At 34.9% G+C, this 18,101-nt stretch overlaps 3 protein-coding genes across 3 annotated transcripts; 2 read left to right on the top strand and 1 right to left on the bottom strand.

The window, feature by feature from the left end:
* The first annotated feature begins 3 nt into the window (after nucleotides 1-3).
* Nucleotides 4-1,982, top strand: LOC126671935 (UDP-glycosyltransferase 88A1). The gene has a single exon (XM_050365767.2). The coding sequence runs from the start codon at nucleotides 387-389 to the stop codon at nucleotides 1,797-1,799; it is 1,413 nt and encodes a 470-aa protein (XP_050221724.1). The 5' UTR covers nucleotides 4-386; the 3' UTR covers nucleotides 1,800-1,982.
* A 3,094-nt stretch (nucleotides 1,983-5,076) lies between these two features.
* LOC126675490 (ABC transporter G family member 4) lies at nucleotides 5,077-7,146 on the bottom strand. Its single transcript, XM_050370134.2, has one exon. It carries the CDS (start codon nucleotides 7,002-7,004, stop codon nucleotides 5,172-5,174), a length of 1,833 nt encoding a protein of 610 aa, XP_050226091.1. The 5' UTR covers nucleotides 7,005-7,146; the 3' UTR covers nucleotides 5,077-5,171.
* Nucleotides 7,147-10,776: 3,630 nt separating this feature from the next.
* Nucleotides 10,777-11,682, top strand: LOC126674820 (late embryogenesis abundant protein At1g64065-like). Its single transcript, XM_050369340.1, has one exon. It carries the CDS (start codon nucleotides 10,884-10,886, stop codon nucleotides 11,517-11,519), a length of 636 nt encoding a protein of 211 aa, XP_050225297.1. The 5' UTR covers nucleotides 10,777-10,883; the 3' UTR covers nucleotides 11,520-11,682.
* The last annotated feature ends 6,419 nt before the right edge of the window (nucleotides 11,683-18,101 follow it).

Below are 18,101 nucleotides of genomic sequence, written 5' to 3'. Positions count from 1 at the left end.
ATATCCAAAATAACCTAAGTAAAGAGTTCGGAAAGATTTAGAAAAATCTACTATTCAAACTCTAGCAGGCTAGGACCACACCAATAATTCAAATATAGATACCTTTTCTATGAAATGTTTTACACGCCATCAAAACAAGTAAAACATGCACTATAGAAAAGAATTGATTGGTAGGCGTTACCTTTTAATAAAACCAATTGGAAAGTACATAATTTTTGTGGTAGAAAAATTCTTATATGCAAGATAAGGCAAATACAAAATGTACTTTCTACACTGGAAAGTGCTCATCATTATTTCTTCTTTCTACATAATATTTACTCTCAAGTCTCACCATAGCCATTAACATATATATAGAAACATAGAGGAAGAAAATTATAGAAGTAGCAATGGAAGAGGCCATTGTGTTGTACCCAACACCAGCCATAGGTCACTTGATATCAATGGTAGAGCTAGGCAAGCTCATAGTTTCTTACAATTCTTCAATCTCCATTCACATTCTCATTCTTGAAGCTCCTTATAATGCTGGATCTACTTCTTCTTACATTGCTACCGTCTCTGCAACTTTTCCTTCAATCAAATTCCATCATCTGCCCACTCTCACTCTCCCTTCCACCGATACCAAACACCACGAAACTCTCACTTTTGAGCTCATCCGACTCAGTAACCATAACGTCCATACTACCCTTCTTTCCATCTTGGAAACATACGCCATTAACGCCTTTATTATCGACTTCTTTTGTGCTTATTCTTTATCTGTCGCTACGAAACTGAATATCCCAGGCTATTTCTTCTTTACTTCTGGTGTAAGTTTTCTTGCTACTTTCTTGAATTTACCCACCATTCATCAAAACACCACCAAAAGTTTTAAAGATCTAAACACTAATCTCGATGTTCCGGGTGTGCCTTTGTTTCCGGCTTCTTATATGCCACTACCTATGCTCGATCGCAGCGATAAGGTGTATGATTCCTTTCTAGACTCCTCCAAATGCTTTCCAAAATCAGCCGGAATTATAGTGAACAGCTTTGAATTACTTGAGCCTCAAGCTGTCAAAGCAATATCAGATGGATCATGCATATCAGATGCTACAACACCACCTCTCTACTGTATTGGGCCATTAATAGCAGTCGGTAATGCTACCAGTGAGATTGTGCCAGATTGCTTAACTTGGCTCGACTCACAACCTAGTAAGAGTGTTGTTTTTTTATGTTTTGGTAGCTTGGGTTTATTCTCAAAAGAACAGCTATCAGAAATAGCAATTGGGTTAGAGAAAAGTGGACAAAGGTTCTTATGGGTGGTTCGAAATCCACCTTCCAACCACCAAAAGTTAGCCACTTCAGCCCAATCAGACCCAGATTTGGAGTCACTGCTCCCTGATGGGTTTTTGGCTCGTACTAAACAAAGGGGACTCGTGGTTAAGTCATGGGCTCCACAAGTTGCTGTGTTGAATCACGACTCAGTGGGTGGGTTTGTGACTCACTGTGGTTGGAATTCTGTTCTTGAAGCTGTTTGTGCTGGTGTGCCATTAATTGCATGGCCATTGTATGCTGAGCAAAAGTTTAATAAGGTCTTGCTTGTGGAAGAAATTAAAATTGCTTTGCCAATGAACGAGTTGGAAAACCAGTTTGTAACTGCGGTAGAGGTGGAGAAGCGAGTTAGTGAGTTAATGGATTCAGAGTCAGGTAACTCGGTTAGAGAACGAGTCATTGCGATGAAAAAGGCTGCGGCTGAGGCATTAAGCGAGGGTTGTTCTTCTCGTATTGCATTGTCCAAACTCACCGAGTCATGGAGGCGGGAGTGAGTGAGTGGAGTCTCGGTATTGTTTGTTTAGTTGATAAGTTATTATGTTCTTCTGCACAATAGAAGAAATCAACAACCATTGATGAAATTGAAATGACTATGGCTTATTAGCTTGCTTCATTGTTTGCTGTGAAATATTCAAAATTTAAAAATAATTAATGAAATTTATAAACTATTAATGAAAGATACTGTAAATATTAAATATTGTTAGTGAAATATTTGTAAATGACTACATGAATGAAAAAGTTGGATATCACATGACAATGATGCAGCTGTTGCCACATTATCGAGATTTAATTATAATAGATAATAGTAAATGATACTAGGAATTATTATGTTTTAAAATTGAAGTTAGGAATTTTGCGGCTATAAATTAAAATTTAGAGGCTGATAGTAGAAAAATGCAAGTAAAAAGATACTATAGTTTAAGAAATGAGATTGAAGAAAGAAGAGATTTGAGGAACTCCATTAGGTGAATGGCTCATAAAAACATAAAATCTTATCATTTGAATTCAACCTATTTAATGTCGTTTTTAAAATTTTGTTTTTGGATTTTCTTTTTTTTATTTCGTTTTCTCTGTAGGTTGATTGTTCGACTTGATAGGTACTTTTTATTTTATGTTCAATTAATTTACGCTATATTTTCATGTTTATTTCAATGAAATATATCGCTATTGAAAAAATGCCTCATAGAAATTTGGAGAATTTACCCACTATACCTCAATCAAGCATTTGCTGTTTCGAATAAAGGTGGGCCTGTGCTATATCCCGGTCATGGGAAGTTTAGGTATTTACTCCAAAAATAAAAATATTTACATTTTATACCTCAACACGGAAAAGTTATAAGAAAATACCTCATGTTTTTTCCAGATTTATGTTTTTACTCTGGGTATTAAAATATTTATGATTTTACTCCGTTATCATCTGGTTATCATAAACACTTATGTAGTTTATTTTTTTCATAGGTTATTATACAATTATCATAACCTTATCATACTTCATTATCATCTAATTATATACTGCAGTGTTATGATAATGACATGATAATGTAGTGATAACGACATGATAATGTAGTGATAACGACATGATAATGTAGTGATACTGACATGATAATCAGACATTGTTTTATCATAACATAATCATAGATATTATCATAACATTATCATCTAGTTACCATAAATATTATCATCTCGGTATCATATGATAATATTATGATAACGACATGATAATATTATGATAACGATATGGTAATCAAATATTATTTTCTCCAGAAAATCATTTTTTTCTTGCAGTGTTATAATAACAACATGATAATATAGTGATACTCATATGATAATCAGACATTATCTTTTAAAAAAAATCATTTTTTCTACAGTGTTATGATAATATTATGATAATGCAGTGATACTCATATGATAATCAGATGCTGTTTTTTGTGTCAAAAATCGTTTTTTTTCATCATAAAATCGTTTTCATGCAGATTTTTAGATCTAAAATTGAGAAAATCAAAGAGTAATTTATTTAGATATAAAAGTTAATATAAATCGTAATAATCACCACGAATTTAAGAAAACTAAAATCAAATATGAAAAGAATGGCGGAGCGACGGTTGAGTGATGGCGGAGCGACGACGAGTGATGGCGGAGCGACAATGACCGTTGGAGGAACGGCGAAGAAGAAGAGAAGAAATAAAGAAGAAGAAGAAGAAAAATGGCGAAGAAAAGCCAAACAGAGAAGAAAAGAAGAAGAAGAAAAAAAAGAAAGAGAAGAAAAGAGAGAGGAGAGAGAAAAGAAAGAGAGAAAAAAGAAAATAATGACAGTTGTCATTTGAGAGTAAAAAAATTATGACTAGAGTAAAATAATAATAAAAGTTAGGTATAATTATAATATAAACATCTACTAGAGTAAAAAAATAAAAACAATAAAAGGTGAGGTATTTTCTTTATCTTTTTTTTATTGAGGTATGAAGTCTAATTATTTTTGAAAATGGAGTATTTATCCTAATTTACCCCCGGTCATCTAAGCAAGTTTGAATAACTGGGCCTGGGCTATATCGACTGGGTCACACCTAAGCAAGTTTGATTGATTGGTCCTTTTCTGAGGATCCTACTTGGCTGAACAATTTTTCTAGTGATTCTGATTTGATAAAAATATAGGAAAGAAACATTTTAGATAATTTTATTTAGATGACTAATATTCTCTCAACAAATTGTTTTATATAAATTATTGAACTTATAGTTCAATTACCATTGATTATATAAAATAAAAATTACATTTTGTTATTTATAATTTGACATTAGTTAATTGAGTAAACATATTTGGATGTTTTAATAAATATCATAAAATTCAGAGGGCTTTTTAGACTAAATTCTAGTGAACTATATCATTTTTTAATTCTTTAAGAACTAAGATGCAAAAGTTAATTGAAGTGAGGGTGTATCGGTGAATATTGTAAATTTAGAGGACCTAACATTATAAAGAGAAAGAGAAGGCAGAAATTGTGGAGGTTGTGGACAAAATTAAAAATTATAGTGGGAGAGAAGAAAATGAGTCCGTGAACTTTGATTTTTGAAACAGAAATTGACAAAAAAAACAGACCAAGAATTATGTCAGGGTCGGACAAAAAGTGAGTAGTACAATTGAATTTATCATGCATCAGCTTCACCTTCTTTTGGATTTTTTCACTCATCGGAATATGATTCAGTTCAGACCCGTGACAATTATGCTTCCCCAACGTACCAATCAAATCAATCACTGCACAACGTTAATCAACATTAACTTATGCTAAGAAGTTGGTTTGGGGTAATTGATTGTAGGAATTACTAAACTATATATTGCCTTATTTGAACAGAATTTTAATTTATTTCATTTTATTTTTTAACATAAATGTCATTTCAATAGAAGTTTTTCAGGTCAAAAAAACTATGGGTTGAGTTTTGCTTAATAAATGCATACGTAGCAATCCGGTTTTACCTTATCATTACGCATGCACATGTCACAAAAACAGATTGTCACATGCTAAAATTAAATAAAAACCGATAGTTATGTATGCATTTTTGACTTTCTATTAAAATTTAATAACTAAAAGTTAAGCTGCATGAAGTGATCAACTAATTTTTTGTTGAATGATATCTAAAAAAAATTAGAGTTCTAAATTTTTGCATTTCGGTTTCTATTTCTGAAATTGCCTCTAAAATTCTATATTTATAAAAGTATATTTATTTGCATGCTATTCTTTATTTCATGCATTTACATACATAATTTTTCACCAACAAATAAAAAGAAAGGAAAATTAACTTAAAAAGAAAATGAAAACATGAAAATGAGAATCAAGTTACATTATCAAACAATGAAGTAGGGTTTAATTCATTGATCAAGTTTTTGATCGTGAAACCCTTCTGATCAATACCATCAAGCAAAGAACACGATACAACACAAAAAATCCAATCAAAACATAGATATTAGTCCATCTATGCTTTACATCAAGCCCTCTCTTCTCCAACACATCCCTTCCATTAACCATGCAGCTCTTATTCGCCTCATACCACAGAAAACACTTCGTAACAAGGCACGAATACTCGTTAATCAGAAGCGCGTCGAGCGCATATTTATACATCGAAAGAAAATGCATGAACAGCCAGTACTTCGGCATGCTATCTTGCGAAATAAAATAACCCGAAAACAGAAAAAAAGCGCCGAGCAGTATTGTGACAAGCGAAGTTCCTGCTATGTAATTCGGCGCAAGTGAGCTCAAGAACAAAACAAATGAATTGGCCATCAAGACAGTCACCCATATAACCAAAACAAAATAAGCAAAAGCTTGCCATGAAGAGCAAAGACCGACTAAAAAATAAACCGAAACGGAGTAAATGACCGCGATCGCGAACAAATAGGGCAAGAAAACAAGAGTGTTCGCAACAAGATAAGATGATAATCTGTAAACCCCACTCGAAGTTTCGCGTAGTAAAATTGGCCTTTCGTTGATGAAAATCGGGAGGGTTTCAGTAGTTGATGATAGAAGAAATGTGAGAGTGAACGCAAAGAAACCGAATCTTTTCTCAATACCTATCCTATCATAACCAATGTTAATATAGATTGTTCCTAAAACAATTCCCACGATCAGAGCTTCTAATGTGTTCGTTAATAAAAGCTGTTTAGTTCGGTAAATAATCTTCCAGAACCTACTGTAAAGAACAATAATCTCATGGATTCTTGAACTTTTATATCTGATCGTATCTCTTGCTTTGTTTTGATCGGACGATGAAGAGTAATTAGCATCATCGTCTGATGAGGATGAAGGAGTACAAGGACTGCTATTTTGTTGTAGCTGATTGAGAATTTCCATGGCGTGTTCGAGCGCGTTTAACTGTGGAGGAACAGTGAAGCCATTGGAGAGTAAAAAGGTTTGAAGAGAACTAAGAGTACCATGATGAACAACGGTTCCTTTAGATAACAAAAGTATTTTATCAATGGTCGAAAGAATCTTGAAACTCGGTTGATGAATCGATAGAATCACTGTCCGAAAACGTGAGTTAGCTATGGATTTTAGGGTTTGCATGACACTAAGAGCTGATTTACTATCCAAACCAGAAGTTGGTTCGTCGAGAAGTAAAACCCCCGGGTCATGCAGGAGGCTCAACCCGATGGAGACACGGCGGCGTTCTCCGCCGGAGAGTCCACGAGCTAGACGAGTTTTAGCTAAGTGAGTTAAACTCAGCTCAGTGAGTAGAGAGTTAACAACCGTGTCTATTTCAGATAGTTTAGGGTGGAGAAGACGAGCAGTGAAAATGAACGTTTCGTAAACAGTGAGCATGTCAAGATACGCGTCATGTTGAGGAACATAAGCTGAAAGCTTCCTAAACGTCGACGGATTAATAGGGGAGGAGTTCAGAAGAAGAGTACCGCTAGTCGGAGAAGTTCTGGCAGCTAAAATGTCGAGAAGGGAAGATTTTCCAGCTCCGCTAGGGCCAACAATGGCGAGAAGCTGAGATGGATAAGCGGTAAACGACACGTCACGGAGGATGTAACTATCCGGTGAGGTGGTGGTGCAGTGTTTGAAGAAGAAGAGGTTCGAAACGGTGGCTGTAATGGTGGTGGATTTAACGTAGGAGAGTAAGGTGGCGGTTAATTTGTAGGTTTTGAGTGAAGTTGAGGGTGTTAGAGGTAATGGTGATGATGATGGGGAGGATTGTGATTGGAGTTCCATGGAGGATGAGAGGAAAATGAAAGGAGAAAGTATTTAGAGGATTTGTGGAAAAGATAAAGGGGGATGTGTTGAAGAAAGCTGCCATGGAGTTTTGTGTATAATGTTGGGGGTGGATAAGAAAAATGTTGGAATTAAAAAGATTGGATTGTTCGCAACTTGTGCATTTTATATTACAATTAATATATATTACTTGTTCATTTTAAAAAAATCACATTTTCAAAACACAATTATTGTGTGGCTACCATAATTTTGTTTAGATTAACCAAATCCACTATATAATTACAAACAATCGGTTTATAGTGTGACATGTGATTAATTGCAAAATAAAATCTTTTTATTGAAAAAATTAATGAGAGTATATTAAATTGTAACAAAATTGATAACTTATTATGATGTTACCAAAAATTAATTTTAAATTAGTATTGTAATTTAATTATAAAAAAAATTAGAATTGTAATTTTAAAACATGCTAATTTATTTGATTTAATATGTATGTAATAAAAAAATATCCAAGGCAAGCATTATGTCATGTTATTTTTACAAAAGTCCAATAGATCATTTGAAATGCTGAATTTTTTAATGATTATATATTTATTATAAAACACAAATCTAATTTTTTAAGTATTATATATGTTAAAAATGACATGATACATCCGATGAGTTATGATTATTAATTACTCGTATGTAACTCTTTTTTTTTTTCTGGTAAGCCCATCCGGTTTCCAAGGCTTCGCCCTGACTAATCCGGATCCGACCCGCGTCGCGCACCTGACATGGTGGGTGAGTCTACCAGTGGGAATTTTCTGCATTCATAAGGACTCGAATCCGAAACCTTGTTTAAGCGATATCAAGCCGCTTACCACTTACCAACCCCCATTGTGCCAAGAAAATCAATCAGTAGTTTGGTAAATAAGTTGTTAAAGTTCACGAGTTCACTGTTCTGATATTAGGTTGGTCATGCTCATGTACAAAGCATATGAATCCAACTCTACACTTGACGACGAGTTCTTGCATTAAGTAACTTTTGATCCGTGAAGCCATGGTCCACATTTATTCTTATTTATGTTCATAAAATACGCAACACACTTGATGAAAACTGATAGCTGATTGCTCAAGCTGAAGGATCAAATTGACAATGTAGGGACCAAAGACTAAATTAAAATTGTTTACGATACGGTTTAATGTTAAAAAACAAACAATTCGTTCTTTTGATTTTTGATATTTAAATTCAAATATTCAGTATGATCCGGATCTCTAAATTTCTTGTTCAATTTTATTAAGGCATATTATTCTTTATGCCATATGTCTTTCTGGGAAGTTCTTATCTAATCCCGGTTCATGAATTTTCCATGCACATATCCAATGAGGTGTTAGAAAATCTAACATAATTTTTTCTCTCTCTTTTTATTATTTTTTCTTTCTTTTCATTTTTCTAACACGTCATTGGATAGGTCTATGAATTTTTCATGGACCGGATCTAGAAAACTTCCCTGTCTTTATATGCATTTCTTTCTCGAACAAAAACAGGAAATCCTTACTGATATATAGAAATTAAACAATATTGGGACTTATTTGAACATTGTTTTTTTGTAATTAAAAAAATATAATAGTCTGAATTGTAAGAAATTCCGCTATATATAAAGGGAAAGGGATATAAGGGAGGAAAGTGAAAAATTTATATTTTGTAATAAGTTTAAAGGGATGATTAGAAAATTATTTCAAAAAATCACTTAATTTTTAAAAATGTGTATTAAATTCAAAAATAATAATTTTACCCAAAAATTTAAAAACTTTATACATTTTCTATTTTTTTATTATAAAAATAGTATATTTTTGATTGATATTTAATAGTGGCACTATTGTAAGTTGGTATCAATTGAGAGATTATTAGTAGACTCAGTATATCACGTTATCCATGAACTAGCCTATCACATTATGACAAGTCATTAAAATAGTGACACTATTGTAATTTGTTTATTACTTTTTAAATTTTTTGGATGGTAATATGACGATAGTGCCGTTATTTTAATGACGTGTCATAATATGATAGATTTAGTCCACGGATAACATGGTGGACCGAGTCTATTTAATAATTTTTTTGTATTAATTGTACTTTTTTTAGAAGTATGTAGTTTTGTAAATTTTTTTCCGTTTTTTAGATTTTTCTGTAATTTTTCAAATTTATATGGGTCTCCCAACATATGTCCATACCTGCTTGGGCTGGTTCAGCCAGATGGTGCCCTGAGATTGGTAGGCCCCTTAAACACAATATTTAGCCCATGTGCCTGCAACATATGTGAGCCCATTAAATTATAAATCTCCAGTTTAGAGTATGTTAGATTTGATATCTAGTTTGACTTTAAATTTAACATATGCCAAATTCACATATACATTTAAATTAATTATAAAATTATCATTAATAATAAATTCAATTTCATATTTTATAATGGGGTCCAATACTAAAATATCCGACTATAAATTTGCAATTTTTTTTGCGCCAATCTCACAAGAAAAATAACGAAGCCTTATTGCAAAAAAAATTAATCATCAAACACAATTGGTCAAAAAAGGACCTTAATTTTCCTTATTGTAACAAGAATGAACTTTCATGTACTTATCTTTTTTCTTATATGAAAAAAAAAACAATTATAAGTTCAAACTTTGAAAATTGAGTAGATACCCGAGTTGTCTCCACAAATGGCATATGATAACACAAGGAAATTACCAATAATATGGCATAAAGGATTCACACCAAATATATAAGACAAAACTTAGAATTATTTCAATGTCATGACTTTTTCCTAATGATGACTCTTTCAATTGTTTCATATTTAAAAACTAAAAAAAAAAACACTCCTCCCTTCCTATCTAAAAAATTCATTTGTCGTTTTCATTTTATACATAAAATCTTTATTTAATATAATTGTTCCTCTCTATCTTTAATGATTATAAATATATTTTATGAGATAATTAATAATATATGTAATTGTAAAGCAATTCATAAACGTTGTTGTTAGTTCAATTTTTTCCGCAAACACTCTTCTTTTTCAAAAATATATAAAAATAAAAAAACAAATGTATATTTAAATATTTTTTTAATATGTGCATTACATTAACAAAGGGACCCTCTAGATGAAACGGAATGGTACTAAGTATTCCATAACATTGTACTAGTTAATTCTGATTCAAACAAGACACATGACCATATATATGTATGGTAGAATTCTCTATACTTTTTCTTAAAGCTACTAATGCAATTGTATTGTTAAATTTGTTGCATCACATGATTATGGTCAAGGGTTGATATTTAATTTATATCGAACAGCGCATCAAATCAAACTAAACTGACATTCACTTTTTAAAATCAAATTAAACCAAATATATAAAAGAGTAAAAAAATATTATGCTAAACCGGACTGAACTTTACAAAAACTTAAAAGAATATTTATACTCCAAAACTAAACCGAATAAAAGAAAATAATGTTTTTTTATGCTTTGAAATATAATCGAACCAAATTTACTTGTTCTTCGGATTGGATTGATTTTTGCACATCCCTAATTGTCACGACCCATGATTTCATCTTGCAATTGAAGGTTCTACTAGAATTCAGCAAGTAAATGTTCACCACTAAAATTAATCTAGAAGTCAATAATCAAAGTCTCTAATCACATTAAAAAATGATTAATTAGTCCTTCCAGGGTTCAGTTGCTCTTCTATTCTATGTTTTAACTTACTCCTATATTCTAATTCTCAATTACTACAAAACAGCTAATTAACCCTCTTAATTCATCCATAAATAGCCTCCACTTGACCCTCATTCTACGACACCGCATTATCAATTTACTTCTAAAATAACCCAACACAAGATCAGAAAACAAATGGCAGAGAAGGAGCAACCACCTCATCCTTTTGTATCCAGCCCTCAAAACGACGACGCTGAGACAGCAAAAACCAAAGAGCTAACCAAAAAGAAACGCATCAAATGCATAGCATTCATTGCAGCTTTCACCATCTTCCAAACCGGAATCTTATTACTCTTTATTTTTACTGTTTTCCGCTTCAAGAACCCTAAATTCAGAGTAATCTCCGCCTCATTTGACGATAATTTTCAGTTCAGCAGAAACATTTCGGACCCTTTTCTTAACATTACGATGAACACTAAATTTGGAGTTAAAAACACCAATTTTGGCCATTTTAAGTATGATATTAGTAACGTAACGTTCGAATATAGAGGTAATGTTGTTGGTGTTATCAGTGTTGATAAGGCACGAGCTAGGGCTAGATCGACGAGAAAATTTGATGGTGTGGTAGTGATTAAGACGGAGAAACTAAATGATAGCTCTGAGCTTAGCGGGGATATAAGTTCAGGTAAAATTCCGGTGAGTAGCTCGTCGAGGTTGCATGGGAAAATTCATTTGATGAAATTGATAAAGAAGAAGAAATCTGCTGAAATGAATTGTACTATGAATATTGATCTTCAGACAAGAACACTTCAGGATGTTATGTGCAAGTGATTATGATCAGCTTTATGTTGTTTTTGTTAGATTTGTGTTTTTATACTTGTTTCATGAGTTCTTATGTTTTTATTTTCTTTTATTTTGATCATTTTCTAAATTTTAGTCTTTCATATTGTTATTCTTTGTGTTCCACTTGATAATTCACATTTTGATTGATTTATTTTATTAATTTAATTTACTTGCGGGTTTGATGTATGATTATATTTGTTCATGTAACGAGTTTGAGCATATTCTTGCCTCTTTAAAATTTAAATGCAATTTCGGTTTTTGTCCGGTTCAAATTTTATATTTATTAATTACATCTAGCTCATATATTAAGGCGTCGCATAATTCAGTTTATAATGCTTTTCGAAAAGTTAACTTTTGTAAAAATTAATTTTCTAAGATGTTAACTTTGTAGAGAGTTTAATATAAGTTGTTTATTTTATTTTTTATTTTTCAGAAAATATAAACTTATTCTTTAATATAATGTATCATTTTTAGGTTAAAAGATATAAATAAAATAAATTGAATTGTTGTGTATGAATTCTTATCTACTGATTCAAGTGCTATACATTGAAATAAAACAAATTAATATTTTGATAGTTGATTAAGCATAATATAAATATTGCTGATATGATATTAAAAGGAAAAAAATACTATTTCCATTGTAAATAATATAAAATTAGTTTTATATGAATTTCAGAGAAGGTTAAAAATGCTAGTAAAAAATAAATCAAAAATATACATTAGAAATATTTAGAAAGTTGAATTTACATAAATTTTGCTAAAAAGTCATTTATATAGGAATGTGCATTTTTTCAGAAAGTGAAATACAAAGATTGAACTAAACAAAAAAAATCATTTTTTTGTAATCTATTTACTGCTAATTAAACCAGAGCTAAATTTATACGGTTTGAACCAATTTTTTTAAAAATATACATATGTCAACTGAAAATAAAATTCAAGTTGGCACATAAAAAAGGTTAATCTAACACGAGTTAGAATTCAACCCGGATTTAATTAAAAATATGTCATTTCTATTTCAAATGGAGTGGGGTAGGCTAGTATCGGCTCAATTATCAGATATAGCTCCATAATTAGGCCAATTTAATGTATTTTTTTTGAAATAAGGAGTTAACATAATCAAACAATATACATAGAAAATGTTGGAATTTTGACTATTATGATTAATTAATTACTACAAAATGAAGTCCATCCAAAGAAATCATACATGTTTCAGTTAAATTAATACTTTAAGAAGGGTCAAATAAATTAAGAATGTGCAAGTTAGGTGTATTTCCACATTCATATTCCCCAACTTAAAATATTTCAGTGATAAATTATTGTATATACATATGTCTTATTCATTTTAGACTTAAAATTTATGAATGATATTTGACCAGAGACTTGAAATAGTTGGTAGTTAATTTTCTTGAAGCTGCTGGGAATCCACCAAACCAAATGAAGTCAACATCACCGGTCTTTGTGGATTATTACTTATAGCAGTAGTTAATGACTGAAATTTACCAATCGGAGTGGTGTAATTGTCATAATTTATAAGGATTTGGATCTTTTTGTACTTTTACAAAACCATTAATCTACAAAGATCATAGGCTGCGATCTCTGATCTGGGCCTATTTATTGGGTTGGCCTATTTTCTTTGCTAAAGCCCAGTATATACCGATTCAAAAAGGAGCATTTTAGCTGGTGCATGTATGTTTCAAACATTTTTCTTTCTAATACAATGTACGTCAAACCCGACATTTTTCTATTGAAAACAAGAGAACATAAATAGTACTTAAATTTCCTTAAAAAAATGTACTTAAAACGATTAAGACCACAAAATTAAAAAACTAGTTCTTTATACCATCAAATTTCAACAAGTATTTGAAAATTCGAGCTTTGGATGAAGTTGACTTCATTTATCCTATTTCTGTATTATCCTTTTTTTTTTCTTATGTTGAATTCATTAATGGCATAGCCACAAAATTTAATCAGAAGTGATAAATCACCAACGCCTGGACCGGTCAGATGAACCTGAAAGAACAAGAACACAGAAAGTCAGACGAAGAACCGGTGGAGGTCACCGGTAATTCGCTCCGACGATCAAGTCAGTATTTGCTTGGAGAAGAAGAAAGAAGAAGAGAAAAGAAGAGAAAAGAGTGTAGAGTGAGAAAAAAGATACCTTTTAGGGTTAGTCATAAGGTGGTTTATATAGTTTCACCTGGCACGTGTGTCCCGCAGTGGATTATTGCTCCTTCTTGGTCCCCACAGAATCAGTTATCTGACGTGGCTTGCTTACGTTGAATCTCGCTTATCGAGTAAGATTTGCAGTACACGGAACCGTCTATGCGTCAGATTTTGTTCAGAGTTAGTTAGGGAGGACGTTAGCTCGGTAGGAGACTTGATACCGTGTTCCGTCTTGATAGTGACCGTGGTATCTCGTCCCGAGGTGGTCGAGCTTTTATTCTTTTTCTTTAGGTCGGTCACAAAGGTTATTGGGTATCCTGTCTCGGTATTCGCTTGACCGGGTGAGACTTCCTGTTGACGAGGCTGTTTTACTGCCTTATTACTGGTCCCGTTATCACTAGTCCCCCCCCCCTTTAGTATGTCGGGTATTTATGCCCGAGATCTGGAGGTTTCGTTTGCCGGGTTGGTTCCAGATTTTTCTAATGATGAGGCCTCTCCTTGTCCGGTAACGTGTTCTTCTACCATGTGTCAGTCGGCACGTTGTCTCGCCTGTACTTTTCTGGTTCTGTCTGTTCTGTTTTGACAGCTGTTGTGGACGTGTTTGATTTAGCGTATCCCGATGTAAACCCTTGTTTAGATGGCTGCCACCTGTTTTTACTTATTTTTGAAATTCTATGTTTTGGCATAAAACTCTTCGGTTTCCCTCCTTTTTCAGTTACCTTCTATATCTGTGTTTAATTAGCCTTCTAACTGCCAAATCTCTTCGACTTTCCTCCTTATATTGATCCTTTGAGAAACATTTAATTCTTTTCAGAATTCTTCACCTTTTCGGCGCATCTGTTTCTTCTTGTTTTCAATTGCTTCCCCTGTGTTTGTGTTTCTTTATTAACGGTGATCGTGTCTGTTGGGCTATATTATTTTTTGAGGATTTGCAGCTTCTTATCACAAGTAAGTTTCTTTTTCTTTCCTGTTTTTCTTTCTTTTTTTTTTCTTTTTTATGGCATGTTGAATTGTTTTCGGTATTGTTGTAAATGTGGCCGTTTGTTTAGTGTGTTTAGTTTATTTGTTTGCTTCGTAGTGGTTTTGTAGGGTGAGACTTAAGTTTTTTAGGTTTGTGTAACCGTTTTGCTTATTGGTTTTGGGAAATCTGGGTTTTGGAATGCTTCGCGTTCTTCGTGTTCTTCGTGTTCGTCATTTTAGGGAGAACTCAATTTTCCTTTTTCTTTTTCGTTTTTGATCTTCTTAAGACGAAAATTTCTTTCTAGGATCTGTTAGTGACATCTCGGTGGTCGCTTTTATTTTAGGTCCTTACCTCCTTTAGGTATGTCGGACGAACACGATGAACGTGAAGGCCAAGGGTATACTGATAACTGCTCAAGTGAATCTGAGGATCTAGATCTCAACTTCCCTCTTGAGAGAGTGGATAGACCTCTGAAGCGCCTTCGGAGAGGTGGTGATCGCGACGCGGCTTCTACTGATCCGGAGGACTCTGTGGTTTTAGTCCGAAATAGGAGATCGAGAACTGGACCGGGACTAGGGGAACCTATGGTGAGTCCTGTGGAGACCGTAGCGGGGACCTCTCAACCAGCCCGGGAGGTTGAGGGTGCCAAGGTTGGTAAGAAAAAGGAGGAGGAGGAGACGTTAGTTCCTTCTAGGTGCACCGAAACTTATCTGGCCAAGATCAAAGGTTTGTTCGGTATAGAAGAGCCGTATACCTTGTCTTTAGTGCCTGAAGGAGAATTGGCTAACGTGACGACGGCCTCCGACACCATCACCCTGTTCACCGAACACCTGCAATCGGGAATCCGTTTCCCGTTAGACCCTTTGTACGAACAGCTGAGTCAGACGTACCGGGTACCGCTTGCTCAGTTGCACCCTAATGCACTGAGGCACTTTACTTGCTTCTTGGTTCGTTGCAAAGCCCATAGTATCGTGCCGAGCATTCGGCTGTTTGCATGTCTCTACAGCATGACCCTGGTGGATAATCAACACTTTGCTCACTTCCGGTTTCGCCCGGCTCGGAGCGGTTTTATAGAGAAAGTGGTGCTGGGGATGCAGGACTCTTTAAAGGACTGGCGGGAAGATTTTTTCCGAATTAGGAGGTCGGATCAGAGAAATTTTGAGTCTTGCAAACTATGGGTTAATAAGCCGCAGGCGTTAGATAAGTCTTTCTTTACCCCGGGAGATTTGGAATATGCTAGCATAGATGTCCTTCACCAATCTAACTTGGCTAAGGGGATTCCACATGCTAACCACCTCTTCCCAAAAATTCCCTTTAAATTTTGGGCTAAAGATGGAAAAACCGTTGCTGCTAACGGTATTTGAATTTTGGTTTTGTTTTGTTTTGTTTGTTTTTTTTTTATGTTTTATCTATTTTTATTTTGTATTCGTATTTTGACCGGGATTGTATTTTGATGTTTTGCAGTGGAAATTGATCCAGCTAAGTTGAAAAAGAGACTGCCGAGGAAAAAGAAAGTCGGAGCTTCGGTTGTGGGGAGAGCAGATGCGAGAGGTGATAACGTGACCCTTCCGGGTCGCGGCTCAATCCCTCAGGGGGGCGTCGCTGTGGAGGACGTGCCACCGGCAACCGGGGCCTTACGTAGCCCGGTTTTCGTTTCTAATGACGATCCCCAGGGTCGGGATTTTGTTCCTCCCGAGCAGCGCAACTTGCCTGATCGAGTATCCCATTCTGACGAGGCGAACCAGCCCCTCCAAGCTCCGATTAGAAAGATGTTAGAGGTGATCGAGCTGGATTTGACTACGGTTGCTACCGGTCAGACGGGTAAGCGTAAGAGGGACTGTGCTGGTGGTGAGACATCTAGCTCTTCCGGGATGCCAGTTATCACTCCTTCAAAGTTTTTTGACTGGATGTCTTTATGCTGTATGAAAAATCATCTCCCGGTGACTCTAGATACTCTTCCGGTTGCCTCTGAGGTGGCCCGGGTTACAATGTTCCCGGATGATCGAGCTCAGTACCAACAGGTTTCTCCTGGGCAATATGGTGCTATGATCTCTTCTTTTGGTTTGAAGGTATTTATTTATTTATTTTTTTTTTTTTTTTTTTTTTTTTTTTTGCCTTTCTTTTATACATGAGTTTATTGTTTTATTTTTATTTTAGGCTGCTCAGATGGGTAACTTGGCATCCGAGTCGTATGGGAAGCTATATGATGATTGGGAGGCAGTTTGTGGCCAACTGCAGATAGAAAAAGATCGTCTCTCGGAAGCGAGAAAGGAGCTGGAGCTAGAGAAAGATTTGGCGAAAGAACGAGCTATCCGGGCTGAGGAGCTGGGAAAAGAATTAGCATCTCGGGCTGATGAAGTGAAGAGCTTAACTGCTGAGGTGACGACCATATCTCGCGACCGAGATGCTGCAAAGAAGAACTTTGAGGTCCAGCTGGCTGATCTGACGAAACGGAATTCCGTTGTCGTTGATCAGCAGAAGAAGGATTTGCAGCATCTTCAGAGCCAAGTGAAGCTGAACGATGATACTTTGAAAGCTCAGCTGGCGAGCCGTGATGAGGAGTGGCGTGCTAAGCTGGTGGAGAAAGAAGAGAAGTTATATGATGATCTTCGTCAGATCCTCCGGGCTGCGGAGAAGAAAGTAGCTGATGCCGCTCGAGGGCTTGGTGGAGAGGGGGTGGATTTGGCGCCGTTTGAGTTGGAGGTGACCGAGCTTATTGCCATGGTTCCCACTCTCCCCCCGGAAGAAGACGAGGAAGACTATATTGTGACTCCCGAGGATAATATGTAAAAGTTTTTTTTTTTTTTTTTTTTTTTTTTTTTTTTTTTTTGCAAGTTTGGAATGTTTTGTTTTTATCCTAAATTGGGAACCTAAATGGGATTGATATCCCGGCACAATTTGTTTTTGTGAATGTGTATTTTTAGCATTCTTACTTTCTTGTATTCCCCATGTTTTGATGTTGTTTTAATATGAGTTTCCTTTTTACCGAGTTACCATTTTTCTGAAATCATGTTTTGTCTAAGTGTTGCTTCTCCTAAGTAGCTTTGTAATAAGGGGGAAAAAGAGTGTTTTCTCCTTTTAATAGTTTATCTCGGTATGTGGTATCTTGTGTGTTTTTCACTTATTGATTGGTCACCCAAGTAAAATCGAAAAAGATAGTTCTGAAAATGGTTAAAAAATCTGCTTTCTAGATGTGCAGTCGTAGGGCGGCCACAGGGTTCTTAGGACGGCCGAGGCCTTTCTTTGGACGGCCGGGGCCTTTCTTTGGACGGCCGGGGCCTTTCTTAGGACGGCCGAAGCCTTTCTTAGGACGGCCGAAGCCTTTCTTAGGACGGCCGAAGCCTTTCTTAGGACGGCCGAAGCCTTTCTTAGGACGGCCGAAGCCTTTCTTAGGACGGCCGAAGCCTTTCTTAGGACGGCCGAAGCCTTTCTTAGTGCACACGTCT

The sequence above is a fragment of the Mercurialis annua genome, linkage group LG3 (assembly GCF_937616625.2).
Source record: "Mercurialis annua linkage group LG3, ddMerAnnu1.2, whole genome shotgun sequence".
NCBI classification, from domain to species: Eukaryota; Viridiplantae; Streptophyta; class Magnoliopsida; order Malpighiales; family Euphorbiaceae; genus Mercurialis; species Mercurialis annua.
The sequence above is the reverse complement of the archived record's forward strand: the minus strand, read 5'-3'. Positions and strand labels throughout refer to the sequence as shown.

Coding starts and splice junctions, on each gene's coding strand:
- LOC126671935 (XM_050365767.2), top strand. CDS start 387: ATGGAAGAGGCCATTGTGTTGTACCCAACACCAGCCATAGGTCACTTG.
- LOC126675490 (XM_050370134.2), bottom strand. CDS start 7,004: ATGGAACTCCAATCACAATCCTCCCCATCATCATCACCATTACCTCTA.
- LOC126674820 (XM_050369340.1), top strand. CDS start 10,884: ATGGCAGAGAAGGAGCAACCACCTCATCCTTTTGTATCCAGCCCTCAA.